The 23,458-nt window shown below is 38.5% G+C and overlaps 1 protein-coding gene and 1 pseudogene across 10 annotated transcripts in view; one reads left to right on the top strand and one right to left on the bottom strand.

The window, feature by feature from the left end:
* Positions 1 to 23,458, bottom strand: part of SNX25 (sorting nexin 25) — a 135,281-nt gene that overhangs the window by 90,015 nt on the left and 21,808 nt on the right. For all 10 annotated transcript variants that reach the window (XR_007458188.1, XR_007458187.1, XR_007458189.1 and 7 more), the window contains exons 2-3: positions 16,867 to 16,951; positions 4,871 to 5,087 (exon numbers count right to left, since the gene is read on the bottom strand). Coding sequence is in view for 7 of the 10 variants with exons in the window: in XM_049632537.1 (XP_049488494.1) it covers positions 4,871 to 5,087; positions 16,867 to 16,951 (302 nt within the window). In the remaining 3 variants the exon portion in view is untranslated. The remainder of the gene's footprint in view (positions 1 to 4,870; positions 5,088 to 16,866; positions 16,952 to 23,458) is intronic.
* Positions 18,352 to 18,449, top strand: LOC125924146 (uncharacterized; annotated as a pseudogene).

Below are 23,458 nucleotides of genomic sequence, written 5' to 3' on the forward strand. Positions count from 1 at the left end.
AGCTAGTCAAACAAGCTCGATCTATGGAAAAAGGAGAGGCAAATGCTTCCCTGGAATCCCTCTGTTCACTCCAAGCAGGATATTCCCACCATGCCCTCTAGTCAGTGGACATCAGGTACTGTTTGAGAATCCAAGAAAAAGTCTCGAAGCACCTGGCTACTTCTGGGTCAGGAGGTGACCATGAGCCTTCTTCATCCAGGCAGCATCCTCCTGTGCCGGTGCGGATCAATCATTTGTTTACTGCAATTCCTACTACTTACATGTGGGTTCTCATTCCTTGAGCGAGCAAACATTAGCTTTTTATAAGTTTCCTATGTACATTACTAAATCTTCCCACCTACACCAAGAAGCAGATACCATCATCACCATTTCATAGATGAGAATACTGAGGATCTGAGTGGTTACGTGAATAGTCTAAAGCCAGAGGTAATAAATAGTAGAAATAACTCCCTTATTCTGCCTGACTCTCAAGTCCAGACTCTTTATACTGCTCTATAATCAATGACTGCAAAGATGAAAGGGCGGGGGGGGGGGGGGGGAGATAAAGACAGAATACATTAATAAAAATTATTTTCCCCCTTAGCATGCCTGTGCTTGACTAGTAAACAAAACACAAAGACATTGTAAGAAGAATATGAAATTAAAGATGCTATTGATTAAACAGCATACGAAAAATCAGTTTTAGATTTTTCTGAAACATGCTGGAACCAGACAGATGGGACAAAGGAAGAAGCAGCAGAGGCAAGAATTAAATGTGATCTGGGTTTACAAAGCAACAGAATGTCGGCCTGGAAATAAATATGAGCTGACTGGAAAGCTGCCTCCACACAATTCCCTAACAGTCAACCAGTGTATTGTGTTGTTTTTATTAATGCAATTTATTATTCCCTTGTCTGACAGTGGCCAATTCAATTGGGTGCTTCCCAGGCTGCCAAAATCATTTTACAGCCAACAGATATCTGCACACCAATAGAGATTTCTAGGACGAGGGCACTGTTTACCTGGAGCAGGCAAGTGTAGACACAGCCATCAAACCTGGACACAATGTCTGCAAGTCTCACTGAGTGATTTGTAGAAGATAATGCACAGATAGGAGTTCTCTGTGGTTCACTTCCAGGGCACAATCATCTACATGAAAAACACCCGTAACCTACTGGCACTTTTTCAAATATCTATAATACTAGGATAGAGTGGATTTTTTTTTTTTTCTTTAATAAAAATCATCAACTAGAGCTTCTGGGCACAGCCCAGATCTCAGCAAAATAAATCTGGTATAAGAAAACTAGAAGCCCAGGGAGAAGGCGTTTCTAAAATGGAATCAATTCTCTGTTTCTATTATTGCAATGCTTTACCCATAATATCTTAGTCACAAAATATATTAGTCACAAAATAGATTGGGTAGAATACATATATATATATGTGTGTATATATATATATGTGTATATATATATGTGTATATATATGTGTGTATATATATACACATATATATATATAAACATAATATATTAGTCACAAAAGCAGTAATTTCAGAAGCTGGCAAACATCTCCATGAAAAATATGTGTTCATGTTCAAATTAGATAATCACAAAAATACTAAATTTCTCCAACCACTTGCTCTTCTCCCAAACTTAAATCTATCAGTCTTCCAACTGGAATAAACCATGGATTTAAAGTACTGTCTTCTACTGGACCATAATGTAAATACTTTAAAATGAGCTTCTGCGGAGTTCAAACAAGTCTTGGACAGTATCTGCCAGGCAGAACAAAGAAGCACTTTATACAACAGATACCACAGCAAACCAGCAGAAGCTCTAAGGGGTTGCTAAACACTCAAAAGGAGAGGCTGAAGCTTTTGAGACGCCAGGGATATAAGCCAAGAGTCCTCATTCTCTCATTTTCCCTATTTGTTCCCATACGCCCTTACTGGAAGCTGCTTTCTCTAGCAACAGCAGTTTGCCAAGGGTGGTCTGGGGACCCCTATGTGCAGTACAAAATGTCACTTGTCTTTTTCACTCCTGTTCTCAGAGGCATCGGGGAGCTTCTAGAGGCTACCTGATGCGGGCCGACATCACTCTACTGGCTAATGGGAAGTGTATTGTGTATTCATGCACTTTAAAAATTTCTTACTTTTAATATCTGATACGGTAAATATTGGTAGTCTAACAAGAGGGGAGGTGGTATTAGGTTTAACAAGTGGCTCCCCAAGGGGGAAAACACTCTGATTTGTAGTACTGGCCCATTGCACTGTGTAAATACTCCCACCATGGCCAATTACAAGCTAACAAGGTGATGCCATTGATCTCAAAGTAGGGAAGAGACGTGCACAGTCAGCTCTTGCAAACGCAGTACAACCTGGCTCCAGTTCCCCATGAGATAGGGCCCACATAAAGTGCTTTTAAAGGTTTTCAGTAACTTTTAAGAGTATAGAGGGGACCTGAGACCAAAAAAATCTGAGAACCACTGCTCTACAGTAATTTTTTCAAACCTAGGTTGTGAGCCACAAGGAATAAAATAAAATTTAGTTCGTCCCCAACACCATTAAAAAAAAAAAAAGAAAGTTAACAAAAAGGTATCAGTTATCACAGGTAACAAAGGTACTGTTTTATGAAATTAGGTCACATTAGAAAATGTATTTCCTACTATGGGTCACAGGTTTTTAAAAACTGCAACACACTGAGGGCAGCAAGCTGGAAAGTAATAGGCATGAGATGGCTCTGTAAATGTTGATCTCATAAACCTGTGCCAGGTAGACTCTGGGAGAGAAAATGATTCCTAGAAAGAGGCAATATAGCCGGGAACAGAGAGCTGCTGCTGGACAATGACATTTACCAGCTGGGCCCCAATGAGCAACAGCACAGGGCAAAAGAGGGCTGCTCGCTGGTAAATTCACACAGCAGGGCTTCTTAGGAGAGAACAGCAGTTACCACCTGCCCAATAAGGATGCCAGTGCTTATTCATCCTCCTGTGTGTCTGTCAGATACCCTCCCTCTTCCCTGAAAGTAGAGATAGAATAGTATCAGTGAGAACAGGCCGCATTAACTGTAAGGAGCGCCTCTCCTACTGACTCCATATCCAAACAGGCAGAAGGCCACTCCTTTAAATAAGACGACCTTTACGTGCAAGTTAGAAATGCCATAATTCAGCATTTTTGCACTCACTCAATAATGGGACATTCAGGGGCACCTGGGAATGGTGTTGGGAAAACTGGACAGTGACATGCAGAAGAATGAACCTGGACCACTTTCTTACACATACACAAAAATAAACTCAAAATAGGTGAAAGACCTAAATGTAACACAGGAAGCCATCAAAATCCTAGAGGAGAAAGCAGGCAATAACTTCTTTGACCTTGGCCACAGCAACTTCTTACTCAGCATGTCTCCAGAGGCAAGGGAAACAAAAGCAAAAATGAACTATTGGGACCTCATCAAGATAAAAAGCTTCTACACAGTGAAGGAAACAACCATTAAAACTAAAAGGTAACCGACAGAATGGGAGAAGATATTTGCAAAGGACATATCGATAAAGGGTTAGTATCCAAAATCTATAAAGAACTTACCAAACCGAACACCCAAAAAAACAATCCAGTGAAGAAATGAGCAAAAAACATGAACAAACACTTTTCCAAAGAAGACATCCAGATGGCCAACAGACACATGAAAACATGCTCAACATCACTCATCATCAGGGAAATACAAATCAAAACCACAATGAGATACCACCTCATGTCGGTCAGAATGGCTAAAATTAACCACTCAGGAAACAATAGATATTGGCAAGGATGGGGAGAAAGAGGAACCCTTTTGCATTGCTGGTAGGAATGCAAACTGGTGCAGCCACTCTAGAAAACAGTGTGGAGGTTCCTCAAAACATTAAAAATAGAACTACCCTACAACCCAGCAATTGCACTACTAGGTATTTATCCAAAGGATACAAGAGTGCTGTTTCAAAGGGGCACATGCACTCCAATGTTCATAGCAGCACTATTGACCATAGCTAATGTATGGAAAGAACGCAAATGTCCATCAACTGATGAATGGATAATGAAGATGTGGTATATATATAAAACGGAATATTAGCAATCAAAAAGAGTGAAATCTTGCCATTTGCAACTACATGAATAGAACTAGAGGGTATTATGCTAAGCAAAATTAGAGAAAGACAAATATCATAGGACTTCACTCACAGGTGGAATTTAAGATACAAAACAGATGAACATAAGGAAAGGGAAGCAAAAATAATATAAAAACAGGGAGGGGGACAAACCATAGGAGATTCCTAAAGAGGGCTGGGCAAGGGGCATTAAGGAGGACACTCGCTGGGATGAGCACTGGGTGTTTATTTAGGGGATCACTCACTGGATTCTGCTCCTGAAATTATTGCACCATATGCTAAGTAACTTGGATGTAAATTTAAAAAAAAAAAGAAAATGTAAAAAAAAAAAAAAAAAAAAAAAAAAAAAAAAAAAAAAAAAGGAATTAAACTAAAATAAGGAAGTTGGTATTTCAGAATAAAAGTAGTAGTAATAATAAATAGTCAATAAATAATAGTCAATTTTCAGGACACTATGATGAGACAGAGCTCTTAACACAGGACTCACAAAAAGAAACATGAATTCTAAACTTATCCAAAAAATTGTAAATTCACAGACACTTTTCACAGTATAGGTACTCCTAATACTAAAAAAAAAAAACCTCTCTATCAGCACACTATAATTATTACCCCTCAACATATGTACATTTCAAGCCAAGTGCCAACAAGAAGGCAGAAAATTCTAGAGTTTTATCTTGACTTTGACCCCTTTCTACAAAAGAAAAATATTTTAATGTGGAAAAAAAGTGGGGGAGGTTGTTCATATTCAAACAGTTACCTGGCATTTGCAGCTTTCAGGTCACAGAAATGAGCGAGTAAAGTTCTTACAACATCATTGCAGACGACTTTAACCACATCCACGTGGCTCAGTCTGTGGCGCAGTTGCCTGGCAATTTCCCAAAAGTCTTCCAAGAGCAGATGGTAAAGCTGCCCCTCGTCTCTGCTGAGATTTCCATACCAGGACAGAATGTAATCTCTGTAACTGTAGTCAAACACTACCAGGAATAAACAGAGCAAGGAGTAAAACTTTAATGAAATACCAAGACAGCATTTCTACTGGAAGCTACTCTTTAACATTCACTGTTTAAAATATAAAGAGAGTAGATAACAAAACAAGAGAAGGCATAATCTTTCCTAAAATATTTCAAAATAAAAGAGATTCTCATCGAACTAAAATTCTAGGATTGTGGTGACCATCTGTCCTCAAAATTCATAGATGGCCCAATTTTTAAATATTCTACCTTGGAGCCAAACTATCTAAACTTGTCAAAACAACAGAGCATCTTACACAGTGGCAACACACTTATGGAGCATGCCAGTCATCAGTTTATTGCCTCTCTGCTCCAAATGCACCCTTTTTTGCCCTGCTTTAGGATACTGGAGATGGACCTCGTAAACATTTCTTCTTTGCCAACCCAGATCATGTCAAGATTTACCGGGAGAGGATGCTGGAGTGACTGTGGAGGAGGAAGGGGCTTCCTCTCCTGGTTCCCGTGTATTCCTCTCCGATTGCCCCTGCAGCGTGCTGCACGCAGCAGCATGTGGGACACCAGATGGCACTCACCCCACCCCACCCCCAGCAGATTCCAATGGCACTCAGAGGGCAGCTGCCCAGAGAATTGTGCTAGCACCCTGGGGGTGGCTTCCTGTCACCTGTGGTGTCTCCCCAAACCGCTCCACCACAGCCACAGCTGTGCCCTCTCCCGTCAAGCCCGGATCTCAGCTCCAGGGTGAAGGAAGAACCCTCTTCCAATGTGTCCCTCCTTAACGTGCTCTGCTTGGCCCTAGGGGTAGTGATTGCTCCCATTATCTGCTCTTCTTGTATTCTTTGGAGTTCTCTTTATCTCTCAGTAGCTAAGTCCCTTTATAAGTTAATAAAACTTTATATTAAACTTTCTTGTTCATGTACTATGTGGTTTCTGTCTCTTAGTGAGACCCCAACTAACGCAGGAAGAATCCCCTAAGTCAAGTATCACGCCAGGCTCAGCATCTGTAGCTGACCACTTTCTTTGGAAGATTTCTAGTCTCTCTTTTCTTAATTCTGTACCAATTTTATGCCTTAGGAATAAAAAACCTGAGCTCTAGACCAGTGCTATCCAACAGAAAAAGAAGAGTCACATAATGTAATTTTAAGTGCCTAGTAGCCACATTAAAAAGGGAAAAAGAGGAGTGCCTGGCTGTTTCAGTACGTTAAGTGTCTGACTACGGCTCAGGTCATGATCTCTCGGTTTGTGAGTTCGGGCCTCACGTTAGGCTCTGTGCTGACAGCTCACAGCCTGGAACCTTCTTTGGATTCTGTGTCTCTCCCTGTCTCTGTCCCTCCCATGGTCATGCTCTGTCTCTGTCTCTCAGTAATAAACATTTTTTTAAAAATTAGTAAAAAAAAAAAAAAAAAAAAGGGAAAAAGAAACAGTTAAATTTCAATAATATATTTCATCTAATATATCTAAAATATTAGGATTTCAATACATATTCAATACTATATATTGATGAAATTCTTTTCCATACTAAGTCTTCACAATCTGGTATATATTTTATACTTCTAGCACATCTTAATTTGGACTAGCCACATACTCCATTACCACTTCTGTACAGAAGTCACTGTACTGCTCAGGGCAGCTCAAGTCCATAGAGAAGGAAGATAAAGACTGAAAAATAAAAATGGTACTGGGCTTAAGTGGCAATTCCCCCAAGAGAAAAACACATACTCATGTTCCAGCTCAAGGACACCTGTACTATATTTTAAGCACTGCTTATTTCTCAAGGTTTTTTTTCTTTCCTTCTTCAAATACCACTTGATTTGGCTTAATTTTGATATGACCTTACGTCATCTCAGATAATAGTTCATCCTCTTGCTTTGCTTTGTCCCCAGGAATCCTATGGAGCAAAATGTAACTTGGGATCCTGATTTACTTCACAGCTGGCCTACAAAAGGCTAACCTATAATTCTCAAATACCTGTGCATTCCAGGATTTGTTGCTCATTTTACTCATCTTGGCCACTACACACCAATTTTAAATGCGCTTAGTGGGGGAAGGTGGGGGTCATATTTCCTAGAAAACTGAGTCACAAATGGAACCCCCAGCTCAGGATCAGTATTCATCCTGTGTGAGGATTCCAAATATAGGCAACAGCCCGCAAGTCAAAGAAAACACCATTCTTGTTTTAATATTCTGTGACAGCTTTTTTCTCAGAATATCAACTGTGAAAGTGTATCCAATGCTTTTCCACATTTCCAGAATGTCTGCATTATAGATTTATAATAATTTACAAAATAGCATCTTAAATCTCATAGGTCAAAAACATGTATAGAGCACCAAGAATTTTGTTCACAGACGCATAGGTACAAAGGTTTAGCTAAATTCTCCTAGTGATTCCACTGGCCTTAGTGATAAGATACTTAAGATAGCTAAGCCTTACAGCTGAGAACCATTACTTGCCAAAGACTAATGGGGGAGGCATGGGGGGGGGGGGGGAAGACACTACCTCAATCGTTCATTTTTCATTAAATAAGTATTTAATTCTAGTATTATAAACTCCCAGTATGGAAGGTAGAATAGATACATATCCACTGGACACAAAAGATAAGGCAAAATAAACGCAAATCCAACAAATTAATCATCTCCTAAACATTTTGGCTATTTTCTGCTCACTTTCAGATATTAATTTCAACTAACGGCTGTTATGTGTTCTAGGGTGCCTGGGTGGCTCAGTCGGTTAAGCGTCCGACTCTTGATTTTGGCTCATGTCATGATCTCACGATTCAAGAGTTTGAGGCCCACATCAGGCTCTGCACTAACAGTGTGGAGCCTGCTTGGGATTCTCAGTCTCCCTCTCTGTCTGACCCTCCCCACGCTCGCTCTCTCTCTCTCAAAAATAAACAAACTTTTTTTAAAAAATGGGGGGCGCCTGGGTGGCGCAGTCGGTTAAGCGTCCGACTTCAGCCAGGTCACGATCTCGCGGTCCGTGAGTTCGAGCCCCGCGTCGGGCTCTGGACTGATGGCTCGGAGCCTGGAGCCTGTTTCCGATTCTGTGTCTCCCTCTCTCTCTGCCCCTCCCCCGTTCATGCTCTGTCTCTCTCTGTCCCAAAAATAAATAAAAAACGTTGAAAAAAAAAAATTTTAAAAAAAATGGTTATGTTTTCTAGATTTTAAAAAAAGTAGTCACATCTCATTCCTAAATGGATTATTCCATTTAGGAGAAAACAGGAAAAGTTTCTGACCCAGATATTTAAGAAATTACAGCAAAAACAGGAATAGGTTAATCCTATAATCTTATTTATTGGCAACAAATAGATCATTGTTCCTACACACTAACTGAGCTAATCCTCTCAGGAAACTGAGACTCCAAGAAGTGAAATAACTTGCTCAAAGTCAAATAGGTGGCAAGTCAAACACTCTACTCAGCACACAATGGTTCCACATTAAGGTGAACTAAACAAGTCACAGGAGTGAAAGACATGAGAAATCTGAAACAGCTTCCTTGCCCAGTGGACATCCAGCTTGTTTAAAACATTATTTATATGAAAAAATACACAAATGCCTACACGTTTAAAAATTGCCCTAGAAGGCATTATTAGGACCAAACAGACTTGGAAGTCACAAGAAGTTGTTTCTTCTGTTCAACATAAGAAGGAACTGAATAAAAAACATTAAAGCTATTCAAGATTCACATTAGATGGTGAATATTCCATCAGAGGGAACTTTAAACAAGCCAGATAGCCAATGGACAAGGATGACACAAAAAAATTACTTCCTGAGATGGTGGGCTGAATTATGTAACCACCACAGGCCCTTGTCTACAAGTCCTTTAGATCCTTCTCCTGGACATCTCAATGCCAAGCTATCAGAACATGGTAAGAGCCACCTTGACAACAAAACGCTGCTAAATTTGTTCATTTGCAACTCTTTCTCCCTTACTCTTTCATTAAACAAAGTTTTCAGGCCATAGAGTTTCTAACTAGTAGCAAATAAATCTACAACCAAAAACATTTGGGAAATAGAAGCACTTTTCCTTTCGTTAAAATTTGCTTTCAAATTATAGAAGGAAATTAAAAGCAATTTTAAGAGACTTGAGATCTTTAAAACAAGATCTTAGTATACTAAAGGATTTATGTGAATGGCATATTCATCTACATAATGTCCCATTACGTTTGTTAACCACATTGTACATGCTAACTAATACAGCTCTAAAATACTCTTCCAATAATACATTTTGGTTACAAATTGATAAAAATGAGTATTGGCAAAAATCTGAACTCAGTAACAGAACACATACCTGTCCCACTAACAAATCTCTATCAATCTCTATCAGTACCTCTTTAAGCTAAGTATTATAAAAATATAACAAATATAAAAAGTATGAAACAAGGGCACTTGGCTGGCTCAGTCAGTAAAGCCTATGTCTCTTGATCTCAGGGTCATAAGTTTGAGCCCCAAGTTGGGCAAAAAAAAGAAAAAGTATGAAACAAAGCCATGATTCTAAGTATCTATTACATAGCTACACTCATTTACACAAGTCCATATATGAACAAATTATTTTCAAATATGCTCTATGGGTCAATTTGAAGAGATACAGAAATTCATGATAAAATTATTTTATGGTCTATATTAACAAATAAGCATAGGGGCGCCTGGGTAGCTCAGTTGAGTATCTGAGTCTTGATTTCGACTCAGGTCATGTATGATCCCAGGGTCATGGGATCAAGTTCCAGATTGAGCTCCACGCTGAGTGTAGACCTTGTTTAAGATTCTCTCTCTCCCTTTTCCTCTGCTTACACACTCACTCTCTCAAAAAATAAATTTTTTTAAAAGAAATAAGTTCAAATAATATAACAAACCACAATGAGAAAGAACAACTTATCCTCACTGCCAAGCAAAGAGTCTTTCTTCTAAACACATAACACTAGCCAACAAAAATTTAAGTGCTATTATCAAATCTATGTTCTAGACTGCTCTCAAAGAAATAAGCAGGTAAAAAGGAATCACTGAAGATTACATAAAATGGAATAACATGATTGGAACTTTAGTTACATTAATATAAAAGGAGGATTTAGGGCAACAAAGTAGGATAAATCTAGAAGCAAGTGTGACGTGGGGTTCGAACCCACATGAGAATATGACCTGAGCTGAAATCAAGAGTCGAGCATTTAACTGACTGAGCCACCCAGGCGCCCCTAGTTTACTGTTGTTTTTGACGACTGACAAATGCATCCATTTTACTCTCATGACCAACTTTATAGCAGCCTTTAGCTCTTCTTTTGGTAGATAATATAATATTCAACTTCACTGAAAATCATTTTGCTTAAAACAAAGGAGAGGAAATTGTAAACATTAAGAATATAGTGAAGAGGCACCTGGGTGGCTCAGTCGGTTAAGCGTCCAACTTTGGCTCAGGTCATGATCTTGCAGTTTCTGAGTTTGAGCCCCGCGTCAGGCTGTGCTGACAGCTCAGAACCTGAAGCCCGCTTCAGATTCTGTTCTTCTCCTCTCTCTGCCCCTCCCATGCTCAGGCTCTCTGTCTCTCAATAATAAACGTTTGGGGAGCCTGGGTGGCTCAGTCGGTTAAGTGTCCGACTTCAGCTCAGGTCATGATCCTGAGGTTTCTGAGTTCAGGACCCGCATTGGGCTCTGTGCTGACAGCTCAGAGCCTGGAGCCTGTTTCGGATTCTGTGTCTCCCTCTCTCTCTGCCCCTCCCCTGTTCACGCTGTGTCTGTCTCTGAAAAATGAATAAACCTTAAAAATAATAATAATAAATAAATGCTAAAAAAAAAAAAAAAAAGAAAAAAAATTCTTGTACCAAAGTGTAATTAACTAAACCTCTTACCCAAAGGCTTTGGATAATATTGTTCTTTTGAAATAAATCATTGTTCAGAAAGTAGCCTGAGGATAATGTGGTTTTTGGGTTTTTTGGTTTCATTCTGTTTTGGTTTTTGTCAACTAGGCCTCAGCCCTGGTCTTTTCTGTTCCATAAGTATTCTGAAACAAATTGGTCCATGGTAGATAAATATGCCACGTTTAAGGACAGAGAAACTTTACAGTCTTAAAAAATTAAAGAGACACCCATGTTCACAGCAGCATATTCACTACAACAAAAAGCGGAAGCAACCCAGATGTCCACTGATGAATAGATAAAGAAAATGTGGTTACAGGAGGTGCCCGGCTGGCTCAGTCGGGACAGCAGGTGACTCCTGATCATGGGGTCATAAGTTCACATTGGGTGGACAGTTTACTGAAAAAGATGAAATCTTAAAAAAAAAAAACTATCTGGTTATAGACATAAAACGGAGTATTCGTCAACGTTAAAACAGGAAATTCTGACACATGCTACAACATGGACTGATCTTGAGAACATTATGTAAATATAGTAAATATGTAAAATAAAAATTTACTTAAAAAGAAGTAAATATGCTAAACACAAAAGGACAGATACTATTTGATTTCACTTATATGTGGTACCTAAAGTCAAATTCATGGACAAAGAAAGTAGAGTGCTGATTACCACGATCTGAGGGAATGGGGGAGTGGAAATTATTGAATAGGTATAGAGTTTCAGTCTTGCAAGATGAAAAGAGTTCGAAAAACTTTACACAGAAATGAAAATGTACTTAACACTACTGACCTATACACTTTAAAATGGTTAAGTTGGTAAATTTTACATTATGAATTTTACCACAATTAAAAGAAAAAAAGAGAGTTCCAATTCCAGTCGTGGAAGAAGCTTATATCAGACTAACCTTCCTATAGAAAACAACTGTGAACTCTAGAGAAAAAATATTAAAGAACTATTTAAAGGCACCAGAAAGCAAAGTCAGAGAAACTGAAGGGAAAAATCTACCAATAGAAGGGACTAGCGCTGGTATAAGTCATGTTTATGTAACTTTCCCCTGAAGCACTCAACAGTCCTAGAGACACAAAGCAGTTCAAACTTATTTTTTTTTTTAATGTTTATTTATTTTTGAGAGAGAAAGAGAGACAGCATGTGAGCAAGGGAGGGGCAGAGACAGGGAGACACAGAATCCAAAGCAGGCTCCAGGCTCCGAGCTGTCACCACAGAGCCCGACACAGGGCTCGAACTCACAAACTGTGAGATCATGACCTGAACTAAAGTCGGACACTTAACTGATTGAGCCACCCAATTGCCCCAAGGCAGTTCAAACTTAGAATGAACATCTGTTTTTTACTTTAATCTAAGATATCAGAAACAGAGTTAGGAACTGCCAAAGCAGCTGAAAATAAATGCAGGAAGCACAAACAAGGATGGAGCCACAAATTCTGGATTACAAACTCTCAAACCCATTGTTGATTATGTCCTACACATGTATGGAAGTATGACTGCAAAGAGACCAGTTCAAAGCAAGAGCTAGATGGCTGAAGTAGCTGAGCACATACTTGAACTGTTGTCCACCGCAGAGCTGGAATCCTGCCCTGCTAGAGATGTGACCATGGACTTGCCACTGAAACTGTGTAGGGAACATGAACTAGAAGGGTTAAGCCTAGGTCCCAGGACTGAGAAATTCACCATAGACTAAGGACAAAACCCAAAGAAACCTACCCTAAAAATATGTGTAAAACCAAGTATCCCCAAGGTGAACAGTTAAAAAATTAAGCTGCATACTAGAACAAAAACTGACACTCTTCAGAGGACAATAACAGAAACTAGAATGTCTAGAAAGCAGCATCCACACTGTTCAAGACACAATCAAAAAGAAGACCTGAGAAGAAACATACAAACAAAAGTAACACACACTTAAGAGCAAAAATCAATCAATAGAAACCAACTCCAAGATGGCCTAGATTTTGGACTTCACACAAGGATACTTTAAAGCAGCTATATAAATATGCTCAAGGAATTACAGATAAAGATGGTCATAATAAGTGACAGATGGGGAAATCTCAGTAGAGAACCAAAAACTACACAAAAGAACCAAATAGAAATTCTAGACATGAGAAGTACAATATTTAAATAAAACATTTCACCGAATACCCTTAACGACAGACTAAAAATGTAAGAAAAACAGTCAATGAACTTGAAGACAGATGAACAAAAATTATCCTACCTAGAGGACAGAAAGAAAAAAGGATTGGTAAATTAGATGTCATCAAAATTAAAAACTTCTGCTCAAAGGCAACATTTAAAAAATAAAAGGCAATTTACAAACTGGGAGAAAATATTCACTATATCTATATTTAACAAGAAATGTGAAACCAGAATAGATCTTTAAAAATCCTAACAAATAAATTATTGTAAGTTAAACAAATTTATTTATTTTTTTTAAATTTTTTTTTTCAACATTTTTTATTTATTTTTGGGACAGAGAGAGACAGAGCATGAACGGGGGAGGGGCAGAGAGAGAGGGAGACACAGAATCGGAAACAGGCTCCAGGCTCCGAGCCATCAGCCCAGAGCCTGACGCGGGGCTCGAACTCACGGACCGCGAGATCGTGACCTGGCTGAAGTCGGACGCTTAACCGACTGCGCCACCCAGGCGCCCCTAAACAAATTTATTTAAAAAAAGACATGAACAGACATATCACAAGTAAAGATATGGAAATGACCAAAAATCACATGAAAGGATGCTCAACATCATTAGTCGCCACAGACATGCAACGTAAGGTCACAATAAGATTCTGTTTTACATTAATCAGAATAGTTAAAATAAAATGACAACAGTAAATGTTGGTGACAATGTAAAAAACAACCAGAACAATCATATATAGTGAGAGTCGAAATAAAGACATAACCACTTTAGAATATTATTTGGCAATTTCCCACAAAGTTAAACACACAACTACCCTTGGCCCAGCAATTCTACTCCTAGGAATTTGTCCAAGGCAAATGAAAAACATATGTCCACAAAAATACTTGATTTTAGCAACTTTATTCAATATGTTTCAAAAAATTAGAAACAACCCAAATGTCCAAAAAGAGAAAGGATAAATATATTGTGACACAGTCATATTAGTGTAATGGAATACTACACTCAGTAATAACAAAGAATGAACTGATATAAAAAAAAAAAGGGTAAATCTTAAAAATATGCTAAGAAATGGGGAGCCTGGGTGGCTCAGTTGGTTAAGCAGCCAACTTCGGCTCAGGTTATGATTTCACGGTTCGTGAGTTTGAGCCCCATGTCAGGCTCTCTGCTGACAGCTCAGAGTCTGGAGCCTGCTTCAGATTCTGTATCTCCCTCTCTCTCTGCCCCTCCCCCATTTACACTCTGTTTCTCTTTCTCTCCAAAATGAATAAATGTTGAGGGGAAAAAAACAAAAACAAAAACATGCTAAGAAAAGAAGCCAGGCATAAGAGACTACACCCTGTATGATTCCATACAAACTTCTTGAAGTTTAAGAATAGGCAAAACTAATCTACCATGATAGAAATTAGAACAGGGAAGTAGGTTTCATTAGAGAGGGACAAGAGGTAAACTTTCTATAATGATAGAAATGTTTAGGGCTCCTAGGTGGTTCAGGTGGTTTAGCATCCAACTCCTGATTTCGGCTCAGGTCGTGATCTCACATTTTGTGAGCCCGAGCCCCATGTCAGTCCTCTGCACTGGCAGCATGAAGCCTACTTGGGAATCTCTGTCTCCCTCTCTGTCTCTGCCCCTCCTTTGCTCGCATGAACACTCTCATGCTCTCTCAAAAATAAATAAACATTAAAAAAAATTTTTTTTAGTTTGCAAATGGTGCTGGTTACATGGTTATTCGAATTTATGAAAATTACTGTATTATATGTACACTTAAGATTTGTGCATTTCAAAGTATGTAAATTTTACTTCAATAAAAGCAGTTAAGAATTATTTTTAAACCATGATATTGAGATTATGAATATTAAAAATTATTGAATTTTAAATTTGGCTTTTATTAAAGTCATCATACTTGACTAATAGAAACATTTTACTTCTGCACAGCAAAGGAAACAATCAGCAACACTAAAAGGCAACCAATGGAATGGGAGAAGATATTTGCAAACGACATATCAGATAAAGGGTTAGTATCCAAAATCTATAAAGAACTTACAAAACTCAACACCCAGAAAACAAATAATCCAGTGAAGAAATGGGCAAAAGACATGAATAGACACTTCTCCAAAGAAGACATCCGGATGGCCAACCGACACACAAAAAAATGCTCCACATCACTCATCATCAGGGAAATACAAATCAAAACCACAATGAGATGCCACCCCACACCTGTCAGAATGGCTAACATTAACAACTCAGGCAACAACAGATGTTGGCAAGGATGCGGAGAAAGAAGATCTCTTTTGCACTGCTGGTGGGTGCAGCCACTCTGGAAAACAATATGGAGGTTCGTCAAAAAATTAAAAACAGAACTACCCTACGACCCAGCAATTGCACTACTAGGTATTTATCCAAGGGATACAGGTATGCTGTTTCGAAGGGGCACACACACCCCAGTGTTTATATCAGCACTATCAACAATAGCCAAGTATGGAAAGAGCCCAAATGTCCATCGATGGATGAATGGATAAAGAAGATGTGGTATACACACACACACACACACACACACACACACACACACACACACAATGGAGTATTACTCGGCAATCAAAAAGAATGAAATCTTGCCATTTGCAACTACGTGGATGGAACTAGAGGCTATCATGCTAAGCAAAATTAGTCAGTCGGAGAAAGACAAATATCATGTGACTTCCATATGAGGACTGTAAGACACAGAACAGATGAACACAAGGGAAGGGAAGCAAAATAATATAAAAACAGGGAGGGGGACAAAACATAAGAGACTCTTCAATATGGAGAACAAACAGAGGGTTACTGGAGGGGTTGTGGGAGTGGGGATGGGCTAAATGGGTAAGGGGCATTAAGGAATCTACCCCTGAAATCATTGTTGCACTATATGCTAACTAACTTGGATGTAAATTAAAAAAAAGAAAGAAAGAAAGAAAAAGAAAGAAGTATTTTAAAAGTTTAGTCTCCGAAGTTCTAAAATTCTATGCATACACACAATTTCAGACTGTCTCTGTACTTACATAGCACTCATCTTCAAATTTTAATACAGTGATTTCTGTGAACTATGAAAGTAAACATACTTGCTTAAGTATGTATCACTTACTCGGTTTTCTCAACTTCATATCTAACACCATGTATTTGCTTGAAAAACTCAAGACTTTTTCTGTACTTACAAGTGAAACTGAGTTTTTAGAAATCTGATTTTAAAATTATTTGAACTTTAATTTGATCAAAATATATCTTCTCAATTTCAATATTTCTAATTACACCTACTTATTTCCACATCTACATGTAACAATGAACAATATTGTGCCCTCAGCAACCAGCCTTCAACCCTTTTCGATACCACTTTTACAGGCATGTCCTCCATTCTTTCCAAAGGCCGACCGCTACCCCTTAATTTGTTTCACTGGTTTGTCAATGAATGAGCCTGAGCACACTCATCCCAGCACACCTTCTCTAGGTTATATTGAAAGAAAATGTATTTCCTGATACCCGTTTTAGATAGCAGAGGACAGACCCTTGTTTCACATGGTGGAACTAGCTCCACGTGGCCAGTGAGCTTCATGACCTGGAAATCCTACTTAATAAATATTTAAATCCCATCCATTCAACTGAAATACAGATATATGATTCAGTCATCATAAAAACCCATGACGAAAAATTCCTAAGGCTACACACAGACAAGAAGGATAAATTTGTTAGAGATTACAATTTTCCCTTTCAAACATAATGAATTGCTTTACATGACAATTATATACTCTCATTTAATCCTTACCTTCTTTTAGAGCTTTGTCCATATTGTGAGAAATCACTACCCTTCTAGACTGAACTGACTCATGTGAGTTTCCATATACAGGACTCTGAAATGTAAGAAAAAAGGAAGAAAAAAAAAAGATACAGATTACTGAATGAATAAATCATATATAAAAATAAAACCAAAGTATAAAATACCATTTAAACAAGATATTTTGATATTAATAGATTAAGAAGTTCTTCTGGAAAAAGTAAATAAATGCTTGAGGTTAAGGTATTTTTAAAAAGAAAGGAAGGATTTTCCCTACCAGATATCAAAACAACATGATGCCAGAGGAGGAATAAACAAATCAACAGATCAGCAGAAGTACAAAAACAAATGCATCTACATATGAGAAGAACATAAGAAAATTTGAAATCAGTGAGGAAAACAGACTATTCAGTATATGTGCTGCCGAAGCGAGCACAAAAACAGACTATTCAATAAATGGCGCTGGGATAACTGGATATTCACGTGTGGAGAAAGGTTAGAGTCTTACCTCATACTTTAAACATAAATAATCCCAAATTGATAACCAACAAAGTATTTTGTTAAACTAAAAATGTATTCAAAGGGAATAAGGGAGAAGCTGTTTATAATCTTGGGATGGAGAAGGCCTCCCTAAAATAAGACACAAAATTCAAAAGTTTTAAAGAAGAAAAAGAACTGACAAATACAACTACATAAACTAGACAACTCCTGTGTGACCAAAGACACTATAAAATATAAATGATAAGAGAAGGAGACAATATCTGCAACATATATCACAAAGGACTATTATTTAATATATACAGAGCTGCTAAGAAAAATAAAAGGATATCAAGCAATTAAAAGGGCAATCATAAAAGATAAAAAAATACCAATAAATATATGAAAAGAAATACATACGCAACCTCCTTTTAGTTAGAGAAACACAAATTAGAGCAATGAGATCTCAAACTGCCAAAGCGGGGGGAAAAGGTACCTACTCTCAAATATTGGCAAAGATACCTAAAAATACTCATTTTCATACATCATTGGGGGAAATGTCTACTTCTATGAGCTACAAATTCATTTAGCCAATTCTACTCCTAGAAATCCAACCAACGGATATTTTTGCGAATATGCAAAAAAGTATGCAAAGAACTTCCTTGCTCTGTTGACTTTAAGGGCAAGAAATTAGAAAAAACCCATGGGGCACCTGGGTGGCTCCATCAGTTAGGTGTCCGACTTCGGCTCAGGTCATGATCTCATGGGTTCCTGGGTTTAAGCCCCACGTCAGGTTCTGTGCTGACAGCTCAGAGCCTGAAGCCTGCTTTGGATTCTGTGTCTCCCTCTCTCTTTCCCCCCACCCTCTTGCTCTCTGTCTCTCAAAAATGAATAAACGTTAAAAAAAAAATTTTTTTTTAAATAAAAAGAAAAAACCCAAGTGTCTATCAATAGTCAGAGCTAAATTATGTTGCACCCATATTTGAGAATGTAACGCAGCCATTAAAAACAATGAACTGGCTTGAACAATACAGAGAAGATTAACCTGGCCCCTTTTCAAGGATGATATGCAAATTTGCGAAGCATTCCATTAAAAAAAAAAAAAAAAAAGAATGAATTAGGGATATATATACCTTCATGGAAAGTTTTCCATGGTGGGAAATGTTTGGGAGTATATACACGAAACTATTAAAAGTAGTTTCTTCTAGGCAGGGGCATAAGTTTTTACTCCACTCCATTACTTCTTACTCCACATATGTCTGTGTAACAGTATGCTTTAGAATTTTTAATTGTACAAAGATACTACTTGGCACACAAAAAAAGGGGGTGGGATAATATAAAGAATTAAAATCCTACTATCTGGCTAGTAAGACTATTTACAGAATAAATTGTTTTAATTGGTCACACACCAAAGTGACTGAAAACATGTTATTATGTGATTGGGCCCACTTATTTGGTTTTGGAGGATAAATAGAAACTGAGTAATATTAACAAGATGTAGGATACTCCCCTGTGCATGGGAAATATTACACATGCTTGACTAGCATTACCACATCACTACTGAGATCCAAATGGCTAATATGACTACCACGCTCAACCAACAAACAAGCATGAGGAAACAACTTTGTTCTCCAGGCAGGGCCACCCCACTACAACTGCATTCAACCCCACGGCCCTGGGCCACCCAACCTGGAGTGGAGAACTTCTAGTCCTTAGCTTAGTTCCATACTATCCATGGGTAGAGTGCCAAAGTGTCATCCATTTTCTTTGTTATTAAAAACAAAAAGCCATAGTTTTAAGATTCCTTAGTTGAAATACTTTTAAAAGCCTTAAGATGAAAGTGTTGCACTCATGAAAGAAAAGAATCCCTTTATGCTACAAATTAGCGTAACATTCCACACTCTCCCAAGGAGTTACCAAAAAAAAAAACAAAACAAAACAAAAACCTTACTCATTACCTATAGACAAAGTCATTAGTGAATAAAGTACACTCTCAACCACTTAAAACTATTTTTTAGTCTCTCAGCTTGCTATAAAATTTAATGTAAGTATATTCTGTTGTAACTTTTACATTTAGTTTGTGAGAAAAATTGAGTAAACGAGGAATTTTAAAATTCTAGCAATTTTTTTTAAGTTTATTTTGAGAAAGTGCACGTGCACCCACACGAGGGTGGGGGGAGTCGGAAGGGTGGGGAAGGGGCAAAGAGAGAATCTGAAGCAGGCTCTGCACCACCAGCACAGAGCCTGAAGCGGGGCTCAAACCCACGAACTGTGAGATCATGACCTGAGCCAAAACCAAGAGTCGGATGCTTAACCGACTGAGCCACCCAGGCGCCCCAAATTCTAGGCATTCCTAAAATACCAGACAGATATTTTCACACTTACCCATTTTTTAGACAGTTGTTTTGAACTAACACTTTTAGAGTGCTATTCTAATGAGTAATTCTAATCATAATTTCTCAAGTTTTTGGGTTCCCAAATCTAGATATGGTAGTTTTAGTACATAATATTAGTTGGATGAGAAATTACAACCAAACAACACTTATTTGAGATGGTCCCAATTTGGGGTTCTTGAAATGGAAACTGCCTATCAGGGCTGGGAGAGAAGCAGTTGTGAATGTGACGGACAGACAGCACATGGATACGTAAGCATATTCTGTGCTTATTGTGTCTTTCTTCACAAATTCCTCCAAAACTTAATGTTTTCATTCTTACCTCTTACTGTTTTCTGTTTTCCTAGTTGTGGCTCTACTACTTCTTGCCATCTGTCTACAAACTTCTTTTCTCTCTCTGCTTCATACTTAGATGTGATACATACATAAACATGTCTGTCACTACTGACTGTATCTAAGTCCTTTACGCTCTTTAATCTAAAAAGCTTATGAGAGTAATGTTCTCTATTTTGGCTCTTTAAGTAAAAGCTCTATTATTTTTTCTGTGCGTTTTTCCAATCTGGGGTTGTGGATTTCCCCACACGCTATCCCCCAAGGTCACTGGCCCTCACCCGAAAGAAAAAAGTTCATCATCCCTATCCCATCCCTAACAGCCTGATGGAGAATCACTAAGTAACAGGAACAGGAAGATTATTTAAAAAAGAAAAAAAAAGAAAAAAAAATCATGCGCTCAAAATAACTAGGAAACCATGCGTGAAAATTCCTTTTTTAAGGATTTAGTATTTACGGAGCCAGAATCTCATGTCTAAATGACTACACAGAGTATAAGTTAGTCACTACCACACATAGTCTATTGCTTTTAGATCACAAAGATGGAATTTACTAATCTTTACCCCAGGGTGGAGAAAGAAAAGGAAGGAAAAGAAAGGAGGGAAAGGGAAGAATGGAGAGGAAGGGGAGAAAGCTAGCTAGCTGCAACAAATGCAAAATTTGAATAAATTCCTGTGGCTCAGGGCAGTTGAGCCAAAATTGTCTTCATTTTCCTTCTATTTATAGGGTTGAAAAAAGAAACTCCACATGGCAGAGACTTCCCCCAAAGACTCGTCCTTTAAGGCAAATGCTAACTTGCCCTATCCGCACTGGCACAGGCCTCATTTCTCAAAGAAAGCCCACCTCTTCCCGACAATCTCTTTCCTAAAATGCCAGTATTAGGAAAGAGGAAATAAAAATGTCTGTACTTCGCCCACTGTAACAAAGAATAAGTGATAGAAATTTTCAGGAAGATTTCAAGTCCAGAAATTAGGACTTTGAATGTCGTCCGACTACTCGGCTGTCACTAAAGTTTTTAGTATCCGTATCACACTGTTAACTCACAAAAGCTTTTGGCTAACTAGTACCACTGTCAGGTAAAAAATACACCTCATTTTTTATTTAATTAAAACAAGTGAATTCTGTCTTCATTTTAAGATTTAAAGCTAGCTGAAAACTAACTTGAAATCATTTTTAATCACTCGGTGAGTTCTCTGGAGAGAAAATGACGTCTCGACACAGAACTGCTGATTTTAAAAATGCTTTCCAAAGACAGAGCAAAACCGGAAAGCTTTTCTCTAATATATGTAACTAAATCCTCCAGCATCAAGGAGCAGATACCATATCAATAAACCCTTTGCTGAATATGTATCGGCTTTCTATTCACTCCTGAAATATCAGGTTTTAGTCTATAGCCAAAATATACTCAAACTGTCTTTGTGTCAGAGCTAAAGACACCCTCTTCTGAGGAACCAACATCCAGAGAAAACCCATGCAGAGAAACCTGGGTACTCTGACATCATTAGCAACTAAACAACCAGGAACCACCTGGAATTCAGCCAAGACATGTACCTCATTGTCCACTGTTTATAAGCAGGACATTGCTTACTGTGCTGCTTCCTGTGGGAGCACAGATGGGGCCAGGACAGCCAGCCCATGACTTGGAACTGCTTTCATGCCCATTACCTGGGCTCCTTAAATAAACAAATGTCACCCTCCTTCAGTATATGCTTATACGGTGAAAACAAAAATTTTTGTAATGTATTTTGGTCTGTTTTCAGAAGAAAAACAGTTGCACAGAGTTGAAAGACTGATGGGTGTAATTTCTTATAAGGTACTGAAACCGTGATTTATCTTAGGAAAACAAACACAAAGCCCTGATCATCACCATTAACCACATGGAGCCGTCACATGGCTGAGTCTTTCCAAGTATTCTCAGCATCTGACAAGTACTGGGATCCCGTGACTAATATTCTCATTCTCAAACTATGTTATTCTCAAAACCTTAGCTCCTTTCAAGCCAATCATATTCTGCCTCAGCCTCAGAAAATAATTTCTCCAAAAACCAAAGAAATCCAAGAATCACACAGAACCTTCCTCCGAAGATAAGGGACTAAGAAACCTGAAAGGCTATCTCAGGAAGATAGGAAAGGACTGAAATAATTGAAAATTCGTCTCATTTGACTAAGACACTGACAGAAGATTGTGACACGAGTAATAAACGTCATGGCCCAACACGGAAGCTGAGGAGCCACGTTACAGAGCTATGAGGGCAGCGCAGAGTAGAAAGAACACGGGCTCTCAAGTCCAACAGTGCTTTTTACTAATGGCAGATCCTTGACCCAGCCAATTCCCTCTCTAGCTTAAGAGGGCTTATAATACCTCAAAGGATTAAATAACTAACATCAGGGGTCCCAAAATGAAAAAACACAGCAGGAGCCTGGTAAGGAATATAAGTGAGTTAAGGGGGTGGCCATAGCTGTACCTGCTAGATGTTCCAACTCTCTTCTGCAAAAAACGGAAATCAAAAATTTCAGATGTTGTCTACAAGTAATTCAATTTCATTCCCCAACACTGTGGGCTTACGCTGTCTGGGCCAAACCATGTGCCACATTCAAACCACGGCCCTCTACTGTGTCACTGCTGGCGCACAGAACGCGTTTATTAGCAGAGTGCCTGGCACCTACTAGCAAATAGAGCCATGATCACTGATAAAACTCAAAATGTTACCAACTTTCAACACATTTGAGGCTAATCGGCGGGCTAGTTGGATGGCTGGCTGGTTGGTTTTCTGAAAGGAAAGAAATGCTGGAAACAAATGCGAAAAAGAAGGGCTGAAAAGTTAAGTAACCAGAAAACAAGAGCCGAGATAATAAAACATATTGTTCTTGAAATATTTTTGCCTTTGAAGCTACACTTTAGAGGGAGTAAAGTGTACATTTCCTGGAGATGTTCTACAGTGTATGTGCCTTTACACTCTATTGCTGGTGAAGTATTTGAATGTTCAAACAAAACCCGGTTTGATCAGAAGCCAGTTTCCTGGATTGTGCTTTACAATGTTTAATCACGAACTAAAAAAGGTCTTGTTCTCTTTACTGATAAAAGAAAATTGTCAAACACATTGTCACATACTGAGAGGTTATCAACTGGGGAGATTGTACTGATAGAAAGTAGTGGTATTTGCGTCTATTGTCCCCTCTTAACCAAGTACAATTTGGGGGCACCTGGGTGACTCAGTCAGTTGAGCATCCAACTCCTGGTTTTGGCTCAGGTCATGATCTCACGATTTGTTGAGTTTGAGCTCAGCACGGAGCCTGCCTGGGATTCTCCTCTTTATCTCTCTCACTGCCCCTCCTCTGCTCTGTCTCTCAAACTTAAAAAAAAAAAAAAATCAAGTATAATAT

This window comes from Panthera uncia, chromosome B1, assembly GCF_023721935.1.
Source record: "Panthera uncia isolate 11264 chromosome B1, Puncia_PCG_1.0, whole genome shotgun sequence".
In the NCBI taxonomy this organism is placed as follows: Eukaryota; Metazoa; Chordata; class Mammalia; order Carnivora; family Felidae; genus Panthera; species Panthera uncia.